We start from the raw sequence: 22,345 nt of genomic DNA, 5'->3' as shown, positions 1-22,345 counted from the left end.
AATTGCTCCTTCATCAGCACTATCATCTAAATCATGGATATCATGCTCCAAACTATTTCACAACAATTTTATCATACTACAGCAGGGTGTCGAGCATGGCGCGTGCGGTGGCCTCGTTGCTTCGCGCTAGGCCGCACCACGCTTGCGTATTGGAGGCTGCCAGCTACAGCCACTCCTCTAGCTCCACAACATGCAGTCGGGCTCGGGCCGCCTCTAGCTCCGCCTCCTTCTCCCGCAGCGCGCACGTGGCACCAGTGCCTCGCAGGCTCGCAATGCCGGCGCTCGCACCGCCTCGTGTCCACCTCCACGTCCTGATACCGCAGCTCTGTCGCTCCAGCGTGTCCGTTGTCAACAACGGGCGAAGAAGGGCGACACCAGGGATGCCCACTCCCAGAGATCCCTCCCTGCACAGGAAGTCGAGACCACCACGTCGCCCTCGCTCTTCCCATTGTCGGAAGAAGAGATCTATTTTGGGGCCTCTCGTGGCAGGCGAGGGGACGGGAGCCGGCGAAGTTCGGCGCGAGGCGGAGCTGGGGGACACGGGTATGGGGGGTGCGACGGGTAGGGCGGGGGTGCACGGGCATAGGCTGCGGGGCGTGGAGGGCGACCCGCTGCTGCAGGACATCCTCATGTACTGGGGAGTACGCTGACGGGGTCGAGCATGGAGCCTGCGGGGTTCACGGGATCGGAGGCGAAGGTCCGCTCCCATTTGCTGATCTTGGGCTGGCTCTGCACCTCCCGGTCGCACGCCAGCTGCTTCGGGGACAGCACCTGCTCCGAGCAGCTGGAGTAGTCCGCGTGCAGCCGCGGCATCGAGTCCGACGGCCGGTCGTAGTACGCCGCCAGCTCCGGGAACGCCGGGGGTAGCCCGCCCGCCGCCACGAACGGCTTCTGCTCCGGCGGGGAGCTCACCGCCACCGTGGCGAACACAGGCTTGTGGTCGCCGCCGGCGCCTTCTCCAGCCCGCCGCCCTTCTTGTTGTAGATTGGGGCGAATCGCGCGCGTGCGTACAGGTGTCTGTGGCGTTTGCGGCTGGGGTGGGGTTCGCGAGGGCACGACGCACGGGGGTTTCTCTGCGGTTGTTCCTCAGGCGCGGCGCTGGATTCGCGGGTGGAGGCGGGTTCTGCGGGAGGCGCAGCGGCTGATTCACGGCTGGGCACGCGCGGGACCCGCGGGGTGCAGGGGCGGGAGGTAGGGGATGGCGGGTGCAAGGGATCGGGAGCGGCATGGCGGCTAGGCGCGCGCGGGATCCTCGGAGGTAGACGATGGCGGCGCGGGACCCGCGGGGGGCAGGGATGGGAGGTATGGGATGGATTCGCGGGTGCAGCGGATCGGGAGGGGTCGCGCGGGGGAGGAGGCGGCGGGGGCACGAGGGGCTGTGGACGCCCTCCTTACGTTCTTAATAGGAGTAGAGATATAATGTAAATACTTTAAAAAACCAATCTATTATCTATATGAGTCTAGCCCGTCATGCTAGATGCCGCGCCTAATGTCTAAGCACAATACAACCTGATATATATATATATATATATTGTATATTAGGAGCCCTGGGCTTCCTTTAGTTATTGGAAGCCCAGACCAGACAGTGCAATCCGGTCGAGCCGGACCAGGTCCAGACGTCTATAAAAGAAAATCCGTAGTGCTAGGGATCAGTTTTTACGCCCAATCTCGATTCATTAGCGACGGTTGCCAGGCCGGCGGTGGCGGCGGTTCCCAGGCCGACGGTGGCGGCCCCCGATCCAGAGGGCGAGCGGCGGCGGCAGCGCCCTTATGCGGTGGCGGCCCCCGATCCCAAGGGCGAGCGGCGGCAACGCCCTTGTGCGGTGGCGGCGATTCCCAGGCCGGTGGCCGCAACTCCATTACCTCGACGCGTGGTGGCGGAGGTTCCTCGATCCGCAGCGAGGCCCTTGTGCAGGCAAGCGGCGGCGTCCCCGAAGCCCCGAGGAGGCGGCACTTCCAAGGCCGGCGAGCAAGCGACGCCCGTCGACGTGCGAGTAGCGACAGCGACGCATGAGGCGCGATGTTCGAGCGAGCGACGTCACGGAAGGGGCGAGATGCGTGCAGCGATGATCGCGCGTGACATCCTCTGATTCGGCGCATTTTTCTTTTCGTTTATTGTGTTTTATGCCTACCACATGTATTATTTACGCTAAAAACTGTATGTTTTTATGCTTTAACACAAAGTTCGTATATCAGTTTACTGCATGCACATTTGAAAGGCAATTCCTTGATTTATGCTATTCTTAATTTGCGCGCATGCAATGGAAACTCCCATGTTTTTGCCATAATTTTTGGATCTGTATAAAAATAGAAACCGCATGCATGCGGCTGCTATGTTTTTCGGATCTATCATAAAAATAGGATCGTAATAACAACCTACTAAAGCTATCAACCTCTAATTGACTCGGTATTTACGCTTATAATTGAGGGATTTTATGCTCAAAACTTAAGGTTTTTACGCTTGTCGGCGTTTCGAGACAGGGGGGTCCCTAAGCCGACGAGTGAGTGTGCTGCGTGCCCCAGCCCAGATGGGTCGAGCGCGTGGGCGAGCGCGAAGGGGGGAGAGGCGAGGTGGCCGGAGACGGGCGTGAGAGAGGTGGAAGTCCCGCGGCCTTCGTGTTCGTCCCGCGCCCAGGTCGGGTGCGCTTGCAGTAGGGGGGTTACAAGCGTCCACGCGGGTGAGGGAAGCGAGCGGCCCCAAGAGAGCGCCTGTCCCGTCCTCGGTCCCGCGCGGCCAACCTTCTCTAAGAAGGCCCTGGTCCTTCCTTTTATAGCCATAAGGAGAGGATCCAGGTGTACAATGGGGGGTGTAGCAGAGTGCTACGTGTCTAGCGGAGAGAGAGCTAGCGCCCTAGGTACATGCCAATGTGGCAGCCGGAGAGGTCTTGGCACCTTGCTGGCGTGATGTCGTGGCTGTCGGAGGAGCAACGGAGCTTGGCGGAGGGACAGCTATAGGAGCGGTCGAGTCCTTGCTGACGTCGCCTTGCTTCCGTAAGGGAGCTGAGAGTCGTCGTCGTCACAGAGCTTGTGGAGCGCCATCATTGTCCATCTAGCGGAGCTAGCCAGATGGGACGTCGGTCTTGTTCTCCGTGACCCGAGTCGGCTCGGGGTAGGATGATGATGGCGCTTCCTGTTGACGTGGCGGGCCCGTGCCCTAGGTCGGGCGACGTGGGGGCTCCTCCGAAGCTGGGGTCGAATCTGTCTTCCGTTGCCGAGGCCGAGCCCGAGCCCCTGGGTCGGGCGAGGCGGAAGTCGTTCGGCAGAGGCCAGGGCGGAGTCCGAGCCCTGGGGTCGGGCGAGGCGGAGTTCGTCGTCTTCCGGGGCCGAGCCCGAGTCCGAGCCCTGGGGTCGGGCGGAGCGGAGTTCGTCGTCTTCCGGGTCTTAGCCCGAGTCCGAGCCCTGGGGTCGGGCGGAGCGGACTTCACCGTCTTCCGGGTCTTAGCCCAAGTCCGAGCCCTGGGGTCGGGCGGAGCGGAGTTCGCCGTCTTCCGGGTCTTAGCCCGAGTCCAAGCCCTGGGGTCGGGCGGAGCGGAGTTCGCCGTCTTCCGGGTCTTAGCCCGAGTCCGAGCCCTGGGGTCGGGCGGAGCGGAGTTCGCCGTCTTCCGGGTCTTAGCCCGAGTCCGAGCCCTGGGGTCGGGCGGAGCGGAGTTCGCCGTCTTCCGGGTCTTAGCCCGAGTCCGAGCCCTGGGGTCGGGCGGAGCGGAGTTCGCCGTCTTCCGGGTCTTAGCCCGAGTCCGAGCCCTGGGGTCGGGCGGAGCGGAGTTTCCTATGGCGCCTCTGGCGAGGTCTGACTGCCTGTCAGACTCACTCTGTCGAGTGGCACTGCAGTCGGAGTGGCGCAGGCGGCGCTGTCCTTCTGTCAGACCGGTCAGTGGAGCGACGGAGTGACGGCGGTCACTTCGGCTCTGCCGGGGCGCGCGTCAGGATAGAGGTGTCAGGCCACCTTTGCGTTAAATGCTCCTGCAACTTGGTCAGTCGGTGCGGCGATTTAGTCAGGGTTGCTTCTAAGCGAAGCCAAGGCCTCGGGCGAGCCGGAGGTGTGTCCGCCGTTAAAAGGGGGGCCTCGGGCAAGACGGAAGTCTCTCGAGGTCGGCTGCCCTTGGCCGAGGCTAGGCTCGGACGAAGCATGATCGAGTCACTCGTGTGGACTTGATCCCTGACTCAATCGTACCCATCAGGCCTTTGCAGCTTTATGCTGATGGGGGTTACCAGCTGAGAATTAGGCGTCTTGAGGGTACCCCTAATTATGGTCCCCGACAGTAGCCCCCGAGCCTCGAAGGGAGTGTTAGCACTCGCTTGGAGGCTTTCGTCGCACTTTTTTGCAAGGGGACCAGCCTTTCTCGGTTGCATTCTGTTCCGGTGGGTGCGCGCGAGCGCACCCGCCGGGTGTAGCCCCCGAGGCCTCGGAGGAGTGGTTACACTCCTTCGAGGTCTTAATGCCTTGCGTAATGCTTCGGCTGGTCTGGTTGTTCCCTCATGCGAACTGGTCGTAGCCCGGGTGCACGGTCGGGGCCCAAGCTCTCGGGCTGGTATGTTGACGCTGTCAACGGTTCGGCCGGAGCCGGGTTTGCGAGAGCAGCCCCCGAGCCTCCGCACAGGGCGAGAGGACGATCAGGGACAGACTCGACTTTTTACATACGCCCCTATGTCGCCTTTCCGCAAGGAGGAGGGGGGGGGAGTGCGCCATGCTACCCTCGATGGGCACCGAACATGGTGTCTCCGGTGAGCTGCAAGCGGGTAATCCGAGTGGACGTCCGTGCCCCGTTCGTTGGGGGTCGGCTAGGGGCCTAGAGGCACGCCCAAAAGTACCTGCGGGTGATTTGCCGGACCCGGTCCCCTGGCGACGGGGTCCGAGGGCTCGATGCCTCCCTCCGATGGGATTCCGTTACAAGATCGTTCCCGCTGGTCTCGGAAATGTCCTAGGGTACCTCGGGAGCGCAGCCCGAGCCTCGGTTATGTATCGAACGTACCCCTGGTCATCCCTCGCTCGGTGTCTGAGGCGACTGTGAACCCTTCGGGGGCCAGCCTTCGAACCTCTGATCAGTAATGGGCACGGAGCCCGAGTAGCCTGAGGCGGCCATGGAGCCCTTCGGGGGGCTGGCCTTCGAACCCCTGACCAGTAGTGGGTGTCGGGCCTACGCGATCTGAGGCGACTGTTGAACCCCTCGGAGGGCCAGTCTTCGAACCTCTGATCAGTAGGGGGGGGCTCGGAGCCCGGTTCCTTCACGGAGAAGGATCCTTTTTGGGGTATCCCCCTTTCCCGGTCCCTGTTGCAAGAGATAGAGAAAGAGGAAAAAGGAGAAGGATACGAAATCGAACGACGTGGCGTACCTTTTTTGACGCGGTTATTACGGCGAAGGCGAAGCGTCGTCCGCTTCTCCTGCCAGAGGCGCCGCCTGTCCCACCGCGGAGTTAATGCGACGGGGCGAGTGGTCGGCGGGGCGGCCGTTGCGCGTGCGCGAGCCGTTCGAGGAACGGGTCACGGGTGCACCGTCATCACGACGTGGGAGGAGGCTCTCTTGCTGTCCCCGGACGGGACGTGAGCCTGGCTGACGACGTGACTGCTGCTCCCGCCCGCCTGCCACCGTCATTACTGCCGGCCCACTTTCGGCCGCATTGACCGTCGCGCCAGGCTGGCGCCGCTGGGTCGTGCGCTGGTCGCCTCGAGTCGCGGCATAGGCTCCGCAACCGAAGAGGCGCGACAGTGGCACAAGTGGTGGCGCGGTTGCTTGCATGCAGCACTGGCGCGCTGGTTGCGCGACGCGTGGGCCTGGGCCTCCAAGCTGGCGTGTCAGAAGTCGGAGAAACGCGTCCACCTGGCGCGGTTGCATGCCGCCTGCATGGCTGCCCGCCCCTTCCACCCGTTGGTCTGGGCAAAAGTGGGGGGTCGCTTGTAACCGCTGGGCGGTTGTGCGCACCACGCGCGGCGGTTTGGCTTCTTCTGCTCTGAGCCGGTTTGCATGACATGTGGGACCCAGCCCCCGAGTCGCAGGGGAGGGCCTTGGAGCATGTTGGAGAAGACTCAGCCCGTGGCGTCTGGGGGCGCACGTAGGGAGAGTTGCCTTTAAAAGGAGGGAGACTCCTTTCAGAAGGCAACCATGTCTTCTTCCTCCCTTATGCGTCGTGTCTTCCCATCTTCCAAGCCCCCGGATGGGGGGTATCCGCCGCCTTTCCGCCTCCTCGTTGGAGGAACGCAACTCCATGGGAGTTGGTACCTCTCAGCCATCGTTCGGCTTCTAGGATTTTCATCACGCAGCCCGGCCGCACCCCTCCACCGGCGGTCGCCCGAGATGGCGACCTCCGGCTTGATGGTGGGGGAAAGCGAGCCGGGCTGCGGCCTCTGCCCCTCCCTCAGCCTCAAGGATTTTCATCACCAAGGCTGGGGAGGGGAGAGTGCCGAGTTGGGGTCGGCCTCTGTGCGGGCGGCGGCTCGCTCCTTCACTCAGTGATCGGAGGGAAGGGCGGCCGTCGTCCGTGGCGCTGGCAGCTGCAGCGTGCCTGGCTTTCGGGCGCGAGTGGCTTCGGAGCCGCTCGCGGCGCCGGCATCCGCCACGGCAGCTTGAAGAGGTTCTGCTGCCGGCGAGATAGCCAGGGCCGGCCACGGACTGACCTCCAACTCTACGGCCTTCTGCCCGTCCTTGCCTCACGAGTTTTGGCGTGGGCGGGGGCCTCCCGGCAGCAGCATCCGCCCTGAGGTCAGTGCTGCCGCTGTTCGACCCCCCGGAGCAGAAGTCGTCGTCGTCGCTGCTGCTGGAGCAGGTGACGGCGCGCCGTTCGTCGGCCTTCCGTTGCTCCGCAGGCCTTCCCCCTCGGAGTGGGGTTGTTCGTACCTGCGGAGGGGGAACCGGAGTTCCGTTTGTAATGGCACTTCGAATGCCAGTGGTTTTGTTCATTGCGGCTGTCGAGGCCTGAACATGTATGTAATTTTGGCACGGAGCCATGTTTTTTCCTCATTTTCGAGCACTAAGTCTCGCCTGTTGATTATCTGAACCGCTTCACCAAGCAGGAGTCGTCCCGTGTCAAGGTGACGAGTGACGTATCCGTATCCCGGAGGCGTAGGAATCCCTCGGCTCGATCGGCCTTGTTGTCTGAGGCTCTTCTAGCTTAGTTAAAGGGACCCCTTGGCCGCTCTTCGATGAGCCGAGGCCAGGGGTAGCGATATCAGTACGGACAGAGGCGGAGTTGGCTCGGAAATGGGAACCTGGTTGGCCGGAGCCTGGCCGGGTTGTCCGTCAGCGGAGCCGGCGCCGGAGTCGATCAGCCGAGGCCTCGGGTCGGGCTGGCGCCCTTGGAAGTCGGTTGGCCGAGGCCCCAGGGGTAACCGGCCGAGCCGCCTGCTCGGGCCGGATTCCCGGAGAAGTCCCTGACCGCGCCGCCGTCCGAGGCTGGGTCGGACCTTGCTGAAGACGTCGCCGATGCCGAGGGTGCTACGGCCCCCTTCAGCGTGAAGACCCGAGCCTGCAGGATCAGATTGTCTTGTAGCGTGTGCCTTCTGTGGCCGCCGAGGCCAGAAAACACACCCTCGCCGTGCTGTAAAGCCGCGTCTTCTTTCCTCTTATTTCGAGCATCTGGACTTTCCGTCGGTAACAGGGATGTCTGCGTGAGCGAGAGTTGCTTCTCGCGGAAGGTGATGAGTGAGGTATCCGTATCCCGGAGGCGTAGGAGTCCCTCGGCTCGGTCGGCCTTGCCGCTTACGCGTACTTTCACCCATCCGTGAGGCCCTGTCCCCGACTTAGTCGAGAAAGCTTGAAGGACCGCTTTGGTAGAAGAGCTTCCGAACGTGAAGACTTGTTCGGTCCACGGAGTCGCTTTATCCGAACGCGAGTTACTTATCGCAGAAGGTGATGAGTGAGGTATCCTTATCCCGGAGGCGTAGGAGTCCCTTGGCTCGGTCAGCCTTGGCTGCTTACGTGTACTCCGTCGTTTCCAGGATCCGCTTTCCGAAGTAGTCAAGAAGCACGAAAGAAATTCTGCTAAAAAGAGATCCTTTTTTCGAGGAAAAATTCGACGCAGAGGGGGTCTCCCCCCTTTTAGCCCTCGAGGGAGGGTCGGGCTTTGCCGAGGCGAGGCCGACCCTTCCTTGACGACTAAACTTTGCGTTGGTGCGAGGTATGTGAATAACTTGAAAACATCTTAAGGGTAGAAGCAACGTAGCTGTTTGATGTTCCAAGCGTTGCCGTAGATCTCGCCTTGATTGTTGGCCAGCTTGTATGTTCCTGGCTTCAGAACTTTGGCGATGACGAATGGCCCCTGCCAGGGGGGCGTGAGCTTGTGCCTCCCTCGGGCGTCTTGCCGCAGTCGAAGCACCAGATCGCCCACCTGGAGGTCTCGGGACCGGACCCCTCGGGCGTGGTAGCGTCGCAGGGACTGCTGGTACCGCGCCGAGTGTAGTAAGGCCCTGTCCCGAGCCTCTTCCAGCTGGTCCAGCGATTCTTCTCGGCTAGCTTGGTTGCTTTGATCGTTGTAGGCCCTCGTCCTCGGGGAGCCGTATTCCAGGTCGGTGGGCAAGATGGCCTCGGCCCCGTAGACCAGGAAGAACGGCGTGAAACCCGTGGCACGACTCGGCGTCGTCCTTAGGCTCCAGACCACCGAGGGGAGTTCCTTCATCCATCGCTTGCCGAACTTGTTGAGGCTGTTGTAGATCCGAGGCTTGAGCCCTTGTAGAATCATGCCGTTGGCACGCTCTACTTGCCCATTCGACATGGGATGAGCCACGGCGGCCCAGTCCACCCGGATGTGGTGATCCTTGCAAAAATCCAAGAATTTTTTGCCGGTGAACTGGGTACCGTTGTCGGTGATGATGGAGTTTGGGACCCCGAAGCGATGGATGATGTTGGTGAAGAACGCCACCGCCTGCTCGGACCTGATGCTGTTCAGGGGTCGGACCTCGATCCACTTGGAGAATTTGTCGATGGCGACCAGCAGGTGCGTGTAGCCCCCGGGCACCTTCTGCAAGGGACCGACGAGGTCTAGACCCCATACAACAAAGGGCCAGGTGATGGGAATGGTCTGCAGAGCCTGAGCGGGCAGGTGGGTCTGCTTCGCATAGAATTGGCACCCTTCGCAGGTGCGGACAATTCTAGTGGCGTCAGCCACCGCCGTTGGCCAGTAGAAGCCTTGCCGGAAAGCATTCCCGACAAGGGCTCGGGGTGCTGCGTGATGGCCGCAAGCCCCCGAGTGTATTTCTTGCAGGAGTTCCTGACCTTCGGTGATGGAGATGCATCGCTGGAGGATGCCCGAGGGGCTGCGATGGTAGAGCTCCTCTTCATCGCCCAGCAAGACGAACGACTTGGCGCGTCGCGCTACCCGCCGAGCCTCGGCTTGGTCGGGGGGTAGCTCTCCTCGGCGGAGATATTGCAGGTACGGGGCCTGCCAATCTCGATCAGGCGTGGCCCCGCTCTGCTCCTCCTCGACGTCCAGTGCCTCGCCCTCGGGGGCCGAGGGTACCTCGGGCTGAGCCGAGGGTGCCTCGGGCCGTGCCGAGGGCGCCTCGGGCTGTGCCGAGGGTGCCTTGGGCTGTGCCGAGGGTGCCTCGGGCTCGGGAGCGTCGTCGATCTTGACGGAGGGTTGATGCAGATCCCGGGAGAAGACGTCCGGGGGAACCGTTGTTCGCCCCGAGGCTATTTTAGCCAGCTCGTCCGCAGTCTCGTTGTAGCGCCGAGCGATGTGGTTGAGCTCGAGCCCGTAGAACTTGTCTTCCAGGCGTCGAACCTCATCGCAGTAGGCCTCCATCTTCGGGTCGCGGAAGTGAGAGTTCTTCATGACTTGGTCGATGACGAGCTGCGAGTCACCGCGGGCGTCGAGGCGTCTGACCCCTAGCTCGATGGCGATCCGCAACCCGTTGACCAGAGCCTCGTACTCAGCCACATTGTTGGACGCCGGGAAATGGAGGCGTAGCACGTATCGTAGATGCTTCCCGAGGGGCGAGATGAAGAGCAGGCCCGCGCTGGCTCCCGTCTTCATCAGCGACCCGTCGAAAAACATGGTCCAGAGCTCCGGTTGGATCGGAGCCGTCGGCTGCTGGGTGTCGACCCATTCGGCCACGAAGTCCGCCAACACCTGGGACTTGATGGCCTTCCGAGGGGCGAACGAGATTGTTTCGCCCATGATTTCCACCACCCACTTTGCGATCCTGCCGGAGGCCTCTCGGCACTGGATGATCTCCCCCAGGGGGAAGGATGACACCACAGTTACCGGATGAGACTCGAAGTAGTGTCGTAACTTCCGCCTCGTCAGGATCACAACATACAGCAGCTTCTGAACTTGCGGGTAGCGGATCTTGGTCTCGGACAGTACCTCGCTGACGAAGTAGACTGGCCTCTGAACGGGCAATGCATGCCCTTCCTCTTGCCTCTCGACCACAATCGAGGCGCTAACCACCTGAGTGGTAGCGGCGACGTAGACCAAGAGGGCTTCTCCATCAGCTGGGGGCACCAAGACAGGCGCCTTTGTAAGGAGCGCCTTCAAGTTCCCGAGGGCTTCCTCGGCCTCAGGGGTCCAAGCGAAACACTCGGCCTTCCTTAAGAGGCAGTACAGAGGCAGACCTCTTTCGCCGAGGCGTGAGATGAAGCGGCTCAGGGCCGCGAGGCGTCCCATGACCCTCTGTACGCCTTTTAAGTCCTTGATGGGTCCCATGCTGGTGATGGCTGCGATCTTCTCCGGGTTGGCTTCGATGCCTCGCTCGGAGACGATGAACCCCAGGAGCATGCCCCGGGGCACCCCGAAGACACACTTCTCAGGATTGAGCTTGACTCCTTTCGCCTTGAGACATCGGAATGTCACTTCAAGGTCAGAGAGGAGGTCGGAAGCCTTCCTTGTCTTGACTACGATGTCATCGACGTAGGCCTCGACTGTGCGTCCGATGTGTTAGCCGAACACATGGTTCATGCACCGCTGGTACGTCGCGCCCGCATTCCTCAAACCGAACGGCATGGTGACGTAGCAGTACATGCCGAACGGTGTGATGAAAGAAGTCGCGAGCTGGTCGGACTCTTTCATCCGGATTTGGTGATACCCTGAGTAGGCATCGAGGAAGGACAGGGTTTCGCACCCAGCAGTGGAATCCACGATTTGATCGATGCGAGGCAGAGGGTAGGGAACCTTCGGACATGCTTTGTTGAGACCAGTGTAGTCTACGCACATCCGCCATTTCCCCCCTTTCTTCCTCACAAGCACAGGGTTGGCAAGCCATTCGGGATGGAATACCTCTTTGATGAACCCTGCTGCCATTAGCTTGTGGATCTCTTCGCCAATCACTCTGCGCTTCTCCTCGTCGAATCGGCGTAGAGGCTGCCTGACGGGTCGGGCGCCGGCCCGAATATCCAGCGAGTGCTCGGCGACATCCCTCGGTATGCCGGGCATGTCCGAGGGACTCCACGCAAAGACGTCGGCGTTTGCGCGGAGAAAGTCGACGAGCACTGCTTCCTATTTGGGGTCGAGCCCGGAACCGATCCGGATCTGCTTGGAGGTGTCGCCACTGGGGTCGAGTGGGACGGCCTTAACCGTCTCCGCTGGCTCAAAGTTGCCGGCATGACGCTTCACATCTGGCACCTCTTTGGAGAGGTTCTCCAGGTCGGCGATGAGGGCCTCGGACTCGGCGAGGGCCTCGGCGTACTCCACGCACTCCACGTCGCATTCGAACGCGTGTTTGTACGTGGGGCCGACGGTGATGACCCGTTGGGGCCCGGCATCTTGAGCTCCAGGTAGGTGTAGTTGGGGACGACCATGAACTTCGCGTAGCATGGCCTTCCCAGTACCGCGTGGTAGGTTCCTCGGAACCCGACCACCTCGAACGTCAAGGTCTCCCTTCGGAAGTTGGAGGGCGTTCCGAAGCAGACGGGGAGGTCGAGTCGTCCGAGGGGTTGGACGCGCTTCCCAGGGATGATCCCGTGGAAGGGCGCAGCGCCTGCTCGGACGGAGGATAGATCGACGCGCAGGAGCTTGAGGGTCTCGGCGTAGATGATGTTGAGGCAGCTGCCCCCATCCATCAGGACCTTGGTGAGCCTGACGTTGCCGACGACGGGGTCGACGACGAGCGGGTATTTCCCCGGGCTCGGCACGTGGTCGGGGTGGTCGGCCTGGTCGAAGGTGATGGGCTTGTCGGACCAGTCTAGGTAGACTGGCGCCGCCACCTTCACCGAGCAGACCTCCCGACGCTCTTGCTTGCGATGCCGAGCCGAGGCATTCGCCGCATGCCCTCCGTAGATCATGAAGCAGTCGCGGACCTCGGGGTACTCTCCTGCTTGGTGATCTTCTTTCTTGTCGTCGTCGTGGGCCCTGCCACCCTCCGCGGGTGGCCCGACCCTGTGGAAGTGGCGCCGAAGCATGACGCACTCCTCGAGAGTGTGCTTGACGGGCCCCTGATGGTAGGGGCACGACTCCTTGAGCATCTTGTCGAAGAGGTTTGCACCTCCGGGGGGCTTCCGAGGGTTCTTACACTCGGCGGCGGCGACAAGGTCCGCGTCGGCGGCGTCGCGTTTCGATTGCGACTTCTTCTTGCCCTTCTTCTTGGCGCCGCGCGGAGTAGACGCCTCGGGAGCCTCTTCCGATGGGCGGCCCTGGGGCTGCTTGTCCTTTCGGAAGATAGCCTCGACCGCCTCCTGGCCAGAGGCGAACTTGGTGGCGATGTCCATCAGCTCGCTCGCCCTGGTGGGGGTCTTGCGACCCAGCTTGCTCACCAGGTCGCGGCAAGTGGTGCCAGCGAGGAACGCGCCGATGACATCCGAGTCGGTGATGTTGGGCAGCTCGGTGCGCTGCTTCGAGAATCGCCGGATGTAGTCCCGGAGCGACTCCCCCGGCTGTTGCTGGCAGCTTCGAAGGTCCCAGGAATTCCCGGGGCGCACGTACGTGCCCTGGAAATTGCCGGCGAAGGCTTGGACCAAGTCGTCCCAGTTGGAGATCTGCCCCGGAGGCAGGTGTTCCAACCAGGCGCGAGCAGTGTCGGAGAGGAACGGGGGGAGGTTTCGGATGATAAGGTTGTTGTCGCCCGTTCCACCTAGTTGGCAGGCCAGGCGGTAGTCTGTGAGCCACAGTTCCGGCCTCGTTTCCCCCGAGTACTTCGTGATGGTAGTCGGGGGTCGGAACCGGGTCGGGAACGGTGCCCGTCGGATGGCCCGACTGAAGGCCTGCGGACCGGGTGGTTCGGGCGAGGGACTCCGATCCTCCCCGCTGTCGTAGCGCCCCCCACGCCTGGGGTGGTAGCCTCGGCGCACCCTTTCGTCGAGGTGGGCCCGACGGTCGCGTCGATGGTGCTCGTTGCCGAGGTGGCCCGGGGCCGCAGGCGCGGTGTTGCGCGTGCGCCCGGTGTAGACCGAGGCTTCCCGCATGAATCGGGAAGTCGCGGCATGAGGTTCCGAGGGGTATCCCTGCCTTCGGGAGGCAGTGCTCTCGGCCCGTCGGGCCGCAGCGCCTTCCAGGAGATTGTTGAGCTCTCCCTGGATTCGCCGACCCTCGGTGGTTGATGGCTCCGGCATCGCGCGGAGGAGCATCGCTGCGGCTGCCAGGTTCTGGCCAACCCCGCTGGATGCGGGCGGCGGCCTGACCCTGACATCGTTGGCGACGCGGTGCTGGAGACCTTGGGGCAGGTGACGTATTTCTCCGGCCGGGGGTTGGCCCGCCCATACCTGCCCGACGTCCCGACGGATCGGCTCAAGCGCTCCTGTTCCCTCGTTGAGCCTGGCCTGCGCCTCGCGGACTTGCTCGAGTTGTGGGTCGTAACCCCCCGCCGGAGCGGGGACCACAGCTAGCTCCCGCGGGATGTCGGCGCGAGGCACCGGCCTAGGAAGATCACCGTCCTCCGGCATGCCGAGATGGTTGCCTTCGGAGGGATCCCCTAGCTCGATGTGGAAACATTCGCGGCTTGGGCCGCAGCCCTCGTCGTCAAGGCTGCGGCTTCCGTCGGAACAGTCGGAGAGGCAGTAGTCACATGCGGTCATGAAGTCCCGCATGGCACTGGGGTTGCCAAGTCCGGAGAAATCCCAACAGATGCTGGGATCGTCATCTTCCTCGGACCCAGAGGGCCCGTAGGTTGAGACGTCCGTCAACCGGTCCCAAGGCGACCGCATACGAAACCCCAGTGGGGTTGCACTCGCCTCGATGAGAGCGCCCGCCAAAGCGAGGTCGCTTGGCGGGTTGAGGCCGAGTCGAAATGACGTAAGATGGGAGTTAGTCGGTACCTTTTGGTCGACGAGGAGCGACGTAGTCACATCGGGGACTGGTTGCACCGTCGTCCCAGGTACGAGGGCGACGTCCTGCAGGCTTTCCGCGAGCGCGCCGGCGTCGTCTTCTTGCTCGGGATCAGCGTGTCGCGGGGGGACGACGCTTGCCTTCGTTTCGAACACGAGGTCGACGCCCGGCGTGCCTTCCGTCGGGGCGTCAGGGGCGTCGATTCGCTCGACGGCCGACGAAGCGCGGCCTCCCGCTTGGCCTTGATGGCCCCGCCTCCTCCTCCGTTGGCGGGGGAGAGGACGGAGCGAGCTTGAATGTTGTTCTTCCACCACGCGGGGAAGATGTCGTCGATTCCGCCGCCGGCGGGCGGGTTGTCGGCCGCCATTGTCGTTGTCGCGCGGCGGTGGAAGGAGTATCATGTCGTAGCTGCCATCGAAGGACATGAACTCAAGACTCCCGAAACGGAGCACCGTACCGGGCCGGAGAGGTTGCTGGAGACTGCCCATCTGGAGCTTGACGGGAAGCTGTTCGTCAGCACGCAGCGTGCCCCTACCTGGCGCGCCAACTGTCGGCGTTTCGAGACAGGGGGGTCCCTAAGCCGACGAGTGAGTGTGCTGCGTGCCCTAGCCCAGATGGGTCGAGCGCGTGGGCGAGCGCGAAGGGGGGAGAGGCGAGGTGGCCGGAGACGGGCGTGAGAGAGGTGGAAGTCCCGCGGCCTTCGTGTTCGTCCCGCGCCCAGGTCGGGTGCGCTTGCAGTAGGGGGGTTACAAGCGTCCACGCGGGTGAGGGAAGCGAGCGGCCCCAAGAGAGCGCCTGTCCCGTCCTCGGTCCCGCGCGGCCAACCTTCTCTAAGAAGGCCCTGGTCCTTCCTTTTATAGCCATAAGGAGAGGATCCAGGTGTATAATGGGGGGTGTAGCAGAGTGCTACGTGTCTAGCGGAGAGAGAGCTAGCGCCCTAGGTACATGCCAATGTGGCAGCCGGAGAGGTCTTGGCACCTTGCTGGCGTGATGTCGTGGCTGTCGGAGGAGCAATGGAGCCTGGCGGAGGGACAGCTGTAGGAGCGGTCGAGTCCTTGCTGACGTCGCCTTGCTTCCGTAAGGGAGCTGAGAGCCGCCGTCGTCACAGAGCTTGTGGAGCGCCATCATTGTCCATCTGGCGGAGCTAGCCAGATGGGACGCCGGTCTTGTTCTCCGTGACCCGAGTCGGCTCGGGGTAGGATGATGATGGCGCTTCCTGTTGACGTGGCGGGCCCGTGCCCTAGGTCGGGCGACGTGGGGGCTCCTCCGAAGCTGGGGTCGAATCTGTCTTCCGTTGCCGAGGCCGAGCCCGAGCCCGAGCCCCTGGGTCGGGCGAGGCGGAAGTCGTTCGGCAGAGGCCAGGGCGGAGTCCGAGCCCTGGGGTCGGGCGAGGCGGAGTTCGTCGTCTTCCGGGGCCGAGCCCGAGTCCGAGCCCTGGGGTCGGGCGGAGCGGAGTTCGCCGTCTTCCGGGTCTTAGCCTGAGTCCGAGCCCTGGGGTCGGGCGGAGCGGAGTTCACCATCTTCCGGGTCTTAGCCCGAGTCCGAGCCCTGGGGTCGGGCGGAGCAGAGTTCGCCGTCTTCCGGGTCTTAGCCCGAGTCCGAGCCCTGGGGTCGGGCGGAGCGGAGTTCGCCGTCTTCCGGGTCTTAGCCCGAGTCCGAGCCCTGGGGTCGGGTGGAGCGGAGTTCGCCGTCTTCCGGGTCTTAGCCCGAGTCCGAGCCCTGGGGTCGGGCGGAGCGGAGTTCGCCGTCTTCCGGGTCTTAGCCCGAGTCCGAGCCCTGGGGTCGGGCGGAGCGGAGTTCGCCGTCTTCCGGGTCTTAGCCCGAGTCCGAGCCCTGGGGTCGGGCGGAGCGGAGTTTCCTATGGCGCCTCTGGCGAGGTCTGACTGCCTGTCAGACTCACTCTGTCGAGTGGCACTGCAGTCGGAGTGGCGCAGGCGGCGCTGTCCTTCTGTCAGACCGGTCAGTGGAGCGGCGGAGTGACGGCAGTCACTTCGGCTCTGCCGGGGCGCGCGTCAGGATAGAGGTGTCAGGCCACCTTTGCGTTAAATGCTCCTGCAACTTGGTCAGTCGGTGCGGCGATTTAGTCAGGGTTGCTTCTAAGCGAAGCCAAGGCCTCGGGCGAGCCGGAGGTGTGTCCGCCGTTAAAAGGGGGGCCTCGGGCGAGACGGAAGTCTCTCGAGGTCGGCTGCCCTTGGCCGAGGCTAGGCTCGGATAGAGATGGCAATGGGTACCCGAAACCCGAAACCCGATGGGTTTTTACCCCATTAGGGTACGGGTTTGGGTCAATTTTCATACCCATGGGTTTGTTAATGGACATAAATCTATACCCGGCGGGTTTATGGGTACGGGTTTGTTCCTATAGTACCCAAACCCGTGAACCCGTGGGTTCTTTAAACCCGACCAAACCTAGTGCATATTGTCATTTTATTTTATAAATGAACAACAAACTTGTTATTTCTTATTTACTTCCTAATTTTTATCAACTGGTGAATGTATCAGTAGTCGGTGAGAGTGTTGCTTGCTTGCTATTATAGTTTTTACAAGTGTTATATATGTGATGGATGGATAACTTAGTGCAAGGTCACTTAATTATACAAGTTATTATTTGTATTTCATTCTCTCTACTAATAATTTTTATACCAAATCATGAACTCATTGTTCATTACATAAAATTTGGATCATGATCTCATTAATCATTACGATACTTATTGATTATGAGAAGAACAAGTATATTGGAGATGAAACCCACGGGTAACCCATGGGTACCCGCTAACCCGATGGGTACGGGTTTGGGCAAAATCTCAAACCCGTCATGGGTACGGGTTTTTTAATGGGCATAGATATTTTTCACGGGTACGGGTTTGGGATGGCAAAACCCAGCGGGTTTGTACCCGTTGCCATCTCTAGGCTCGGACGAAGCGTGATCGAGTCACTCGTGTGGACTTGATCCCTGACTCAATCGTACCCATCAGGCCTTTGCAGCTTTATGCTGATGGGGGTTACCAGCTGAGAATTAGGCGTCTTGAGGGTACCCCTAATTATGGTCCCCGACAACGCTCCACCCGGAGATGCGTCCACCAGTGAACAACATGCCAGATTTTTTACGCAGTGTAAGGAATTGCATAAATACCTACATCGTGTAGTATAATTTGTTTCAGTATACATCATAAACTAGTTCTAATGCGTTTAGTTGCATGGCTGTTGGAGGGATCCTATATTTATGAAGGAAATAAAACATTAAATGTGATTTTTTTGTTTCTATGCATGCAATTCATTTCCTTTCATTGCATATTCTTTCCATCATAAATTCGTGTGCATGCAGCCTGTAGCAGATTTTTACGCAGTATACCGAATTGCATAATTATCTACACAGTGTAGCATATTTAGTATCAGTATATAGCATAAAATGGTCATTACGAGTTTTAGTTGCATGTCTGTTTCAGCGATCCTAAATTTATGGAGGAAATAAAGCATTTAAAATAGAAACCGCCACACATATCTTTCCTAAATTTACGCGCATGCAAAGGAACGTGATTGACTCATGCATGCATTTTGCCATAATTTTAGGATCTGTATAACCGCATGCATGCGACTGCCATGTTTTTCGGATCTGCCATAAAAATAGGATCGTAATAACAACCTACTAGAGCTATCAACCTCTCACATTGGCTCGGTATATACGCTTATAATTGAGGGATGTTATGCTCAAAACTTAAGGTTATTACGCTCCAACCCGGAGGTGCGTCCACCAGTGAACAACATGCCATATTTTTTACGCAGTGTAACGAATTACATAAATACCTACACCATGTAGTATAATTTGTATCAGTATATATCATAAACTAGATTTAATGTGTTTTAGCTGCATGACTGTTGGAGGGATCTTATATTTATGAAGGAAATAAAACATTAAATACAATTTTTTGTTTCTATGCGTGTAATTCATTTCCTTTCATTGCACATTATTTTTATCATAAATTCGTGTGCATGCAGCTGGTAACAGATTTTTACGCAATATATCGAATTGCATAATTATTAACACAGTGTAGCATATTTAGTCTCAGTATATATCATAAAATGGTCTTTATGCGTCTAGCTGCATGGCTGTTGCAGCGATCCTAAATTTATGGAGGAAATAAAGGATTTTAAAAACAGAAACTGCCGCACATATCTTTCCTAAATTTATGCGCATGCATTGGATCGTGTTTGACTTATGCATGCATTCCTTTTTTTTCGCTAACAGACGTGGGGCAGGTGGCGCACCCGACAGCCTGTTTGGGCGCGCTGGTTAAACCAGTTTGCAGGGGTGGTCGGCCTGGGCTTCCTTTAACTATTGGAAGCCCAGAGCTCCCGTTATACCTACCCTATATATATATAACTGTTATGATCGTGTATTTGAGAATTAGTAGAGAAATATTTTACTATTTATTTCTTAAATTTAGGATTTAGAGATCTATTAAAATTGCTCAAACGGGTATGAATATAAAGTGAGTCGAGAGGAACCGTTGTAAGAGCATCTTCAAAAAACTCTTTATTTTTGACTCTTTATTTACTTTTTTATAAAAATCAACCTTTATATATATATCATTTTATTCCAATAGACTCTTTAACATAAAAGTTAGTTTGGCTAGCCGGAGTGACTAGCTAAATTTGGTTAGTGAGAGAGCCAATTTAGAGAGCCACATAGCTTGATGAGTTTAATATCTAGTCTGTTGGAAGTTTATTTTGTTATTAATTAGCTAAAATTTAACTTGTTAAGTCTAGTTTCTTGAAGGTGAACAGTCTAAAAAGCACCTCCTGCTCGTCGCATGGGTACCAGGCCCATTTGTAGCCCAGGCCCAACCACCCATTTGTCGCGTTCTTTTCACGCCAACCCGGACCCGCGGCCCCACTACCCAGGGCCAAATTTCCCTGTGCTCCTCTCCATCCAGGTCTCCTCTTGCTCATACCGCAACGCTCTATCTCTTTCGCCGAGCTCCTCGAAACCCTAGGAGCGTGCTTGACCGGCGGCGGCGAGGTGATGGCGATGGACCCTGACGCGGTAGCGAAGGCCTTCGTGGAGCATTACTACCGAACGTTCGACACCAACCGCGCGGCGCTGGTTGGGCTGTACCAGGAGACCTCCATGCTCACCTTCGAGGGCCAGAAGTTCCAGGGCCCCTCCGCCATTGCCGGCAAGCTCGGATCTCTCCCTTTCCAGGCCTGCGAGCATCAGATCGTCACCGTAGACTGCCAGCCATCGGGTCCCCAGGGAGGCATGCTCGTCTTCGTCTCCGGTTCCATACGCACCGGCCCCGAGGAGCACCCCATCAAGTTCTCCCAGGTATGCACCCCCGCTTGGCCTCGATCCGCTTTCTTCCCGCTTGTAGGAGTAAGCCTTATTTCATCGTGCGTGGTCCGTGATGACTCGTCACCTGATGCGATCCGCTGTCACTCTTGTGATTCTGGCCCTAATCTCGTGGTAGTCCGTAGAAGGCCCTCGCTTTGTTTGTTATTTTGATTGAATGGTGCCAATCATTTGTTCTTACTATATTGATTGGTCTTATGATTATCTGTTAGTACAAATGTCTGGTCCATTGCCCTTGTGATGAAGTTGTTAACTGTGCCAGTCGATATTCGTTTCAGAGATTTGTTTTTCACTAGCCACCTTGTTTCGTTTAGATCTATACATAATTGTTTATACTAGTCCTTATTCTACCCATTTTTCAGTTTTGTTTTGATTTATGGGACATGCTGGTGTGTTGTTGTCTATACGTTCTGTTGGCCTTTCAACTCTAAGGGCTAGTTTGGGAGCCACAAAACCGGAGAGGATTGGAGGGGCTAGAATCCACTTCTTATTTAAATTTGAATAACAAGAAGATTATAGCCCCTCCAATCCCCTCCGATTTTGTGGCTCCCAAACTAGCCCTTAAAGAAATTGTTCGTGCTACCAGTGGCAGAGCCAAAAACTTTTGGCAGCCCAGGCGATTCTTATTATGCAAGAAATTTATATAGGAAAAATGCAGCGTTTTTATCCAACAGGAATAAAATTTGCCTTTGACAGCTCGTGGAGGAGCCTGGCTGCCCGCCACTTTGCTGGGGTGGTCGGGTGGTGGCGATTCAAGTGTAAAATTTCTGTTCGTCTCTGTGGCTTTAAGTTCCATTCCATGGCAGAGTCACTGGTTCTTGCAATTATTTTTGCAGTGCTGCAGTTCTGCTGAGCTAGGGTTAGACATGCATATTTCCTTTTTTATGATTCGTAGACTAGCTGATCAATTTTTTTGCCTTTTTTCCTTGGAGTCTTGAACTCCCACTCCAGAAATCCTTTAGCATGCAGTGAATTTGAAGTACTAGTGTTTGTATCTGCGGTCCGGAGGTCTTTCTTAAACATCTGTGTACCGTGTTCTGCCATTGTCTCCTGAAGCAGTTAGAAATGAATTCATTGCCTCTGCGGAAACAAATAAACTTCATTTCCAGCATGAAACTTTTAAACATTTGCCCATGTATGTTTTAGAAAGTTTAATATTTGCATGCCTTCTATATTATTTTGTATATTTTTTCCATATTATTCATTTTGCAAGTTAAGTTTCAAACTTACGAGTACTTAGAAGGTTAATGCCACAGTTGTATGATTGTATCTCTTAATGGAAGATCTGTTAATTTATTAATGTTTGCGTGTATAACATGTGCATGATGTCTTTTGTGTACAGTTTATCTTAAATTGAACTATATAAAGATTTGGTTTGATACTTCTGTATCTTTGATCATAAACTCCTATGTTGGAGGCCATAGACAGAACTATCAACTTACCCTACTTCTCGCATGGCTAACGTTATAGATGCTAGTAAGGTTCTGGTGTGCAGCTTGGGGTTTTAAACACTAGATTAGTATTTGTCCTGTTCGAAACTATAATTTTCATTTCGTTAGGACAATTCTTTGACCATTCTTTGACCGTCAATTACTCTGTTAGCATGTCATTTATGTGATACAAAATGATACTCAGAGTCATGAGTAATTATTTTTTAGTATTATGAATCTAATAACATCAATTTTGTATTAACAAAATCTGTACTGGTAAAGAAGCTGTTGGTCAAAGGCTTGTAATAGTTTGTGTAATGATTGAATTTCGATAGCAACCCCTCCTTATCCAATTCATGGTTTGTAGAAATGTAAATTGCTTGTAGTGCATTGTTTTTTACGCACAGAGCGCACATCTTGCCTCACTTTGATTCTTTATGTTCCTACTCCAGCACAAGTATTCTGCGTTCCCATGATGTGATACTCTTGTCTCTGTAGGCATTCCATTTGCTGCCGGCCGCTGGGTCCTTCTTCGTGCAGAATGACATGTTCCGCCTGAACTATGGCTAAAGACACCCGATACTCTTGTGATGAAGGAATTGATTAAGGGTTTCATGTTGAAACGATGAATACTTAATGTTGCCGCTACTCTGGTCTCTTTTGTATCTTCTTTGTTGGCTGCTTCACTGTATTACAAGAAATTGCTAGACTTGGATTATTTCAGTTGTTTTGAATCATGTACTGGTTGCACCATTTCTTTGTGGAATGTGAATTGAAACGGTCGTAGCTACTTGATACGCATTTTGTTACAACAGCAGGCATTCGAGTTTCTGGTGCTTGTACCTGGAGCTGTTGGAAATTTTCGGTTCTTCTGCAGAGGGGAAGTCTTCGGGCAAGATGTGGTAAACCCCCCCTCGATTTTGTATGTCTGGTTAACGAGGTTGAATCGAATACTCTTGTGTCTATGACTAATAAAATTGAATTCAGTGTGTACCATAATTTCGAAGTACCAGTGACAATTGAGATCCGCGAGCGACAAACCTTTTTCTTTCTCTGCCTGCAACTAGTTGAATTTAATGTTCATAATTTTCTAGAAATGAAGTGACATTTTCTGCTTTTCCAACTGACAACAAAATTGAGTTCTCAAAATTTGTAACTTCCCCCAAAAAAAATTCCTGACAAATTTAGGAACTATATTTTTTGGGGGCGTAATCCATAATTTCAAACAAGAAACAAGTGACAACAAAGAATGGGGAAAAATAATACTCCCTCCATCACCTCAAAATATAATTTGTTTTGACTAAATATATATTAATTAATTAATTCATAAATGTAGTTTGTATGGCTGTTCGGCTGGTCTTCTTTTCAGCGCTACATCAATTGC

The 22,345-nt window shown here is 57.0% G+C and overlaps 1 protein-coding gene across 1 annotated transcript; it reads left to right on the top strand.

Moving 5' to 3' along the window:
• The first annotated feature begins 19,132 nt into the window (after positions 1 to 19,132).
• LOC100192679 (uncharacterized) lies at positions 19,133 to 21,678 on the top strand. The gene is made up of 2 exons (NM_001137886.3): positions 19,133 to 19,507; positions 21,460 to 21,678. Exons 1-2 carry the CDS (start codon positions 19,205 to 19,207, stop codon positions 21,529 to 21,531), a joined length of 375 nt encoding a protein of 124 aa, NP_001131358.1. The 5' UTR covers positions 19,133 to 19,204; the 3' UTR covers positions 21,532 to 21,678.
• The last annotated feature ends 667 nt before the right edge of the window (positions 21,679 to 22,345 follow it).

Source organism: Zea mays, chromosome 1, assembly GCF_902167145.1.
Source record: "Zea mays cultivar B73 chromosome 1, Zm-B73-REFERENCE-NAM-5.0, whole genome shotgun sequence".
NCBI classification, from domain to species: Eukaryota; Viridiplantae; Streptophyta; class Magnoliopsida; order Poales; family Poaceae; genus Zea; species Zea mays.
The sequence above is the reverse complement of the archived record's forward strand: the minus strand, read 5'-3'. Positions and strand labels throughout refer to the sequence as shown.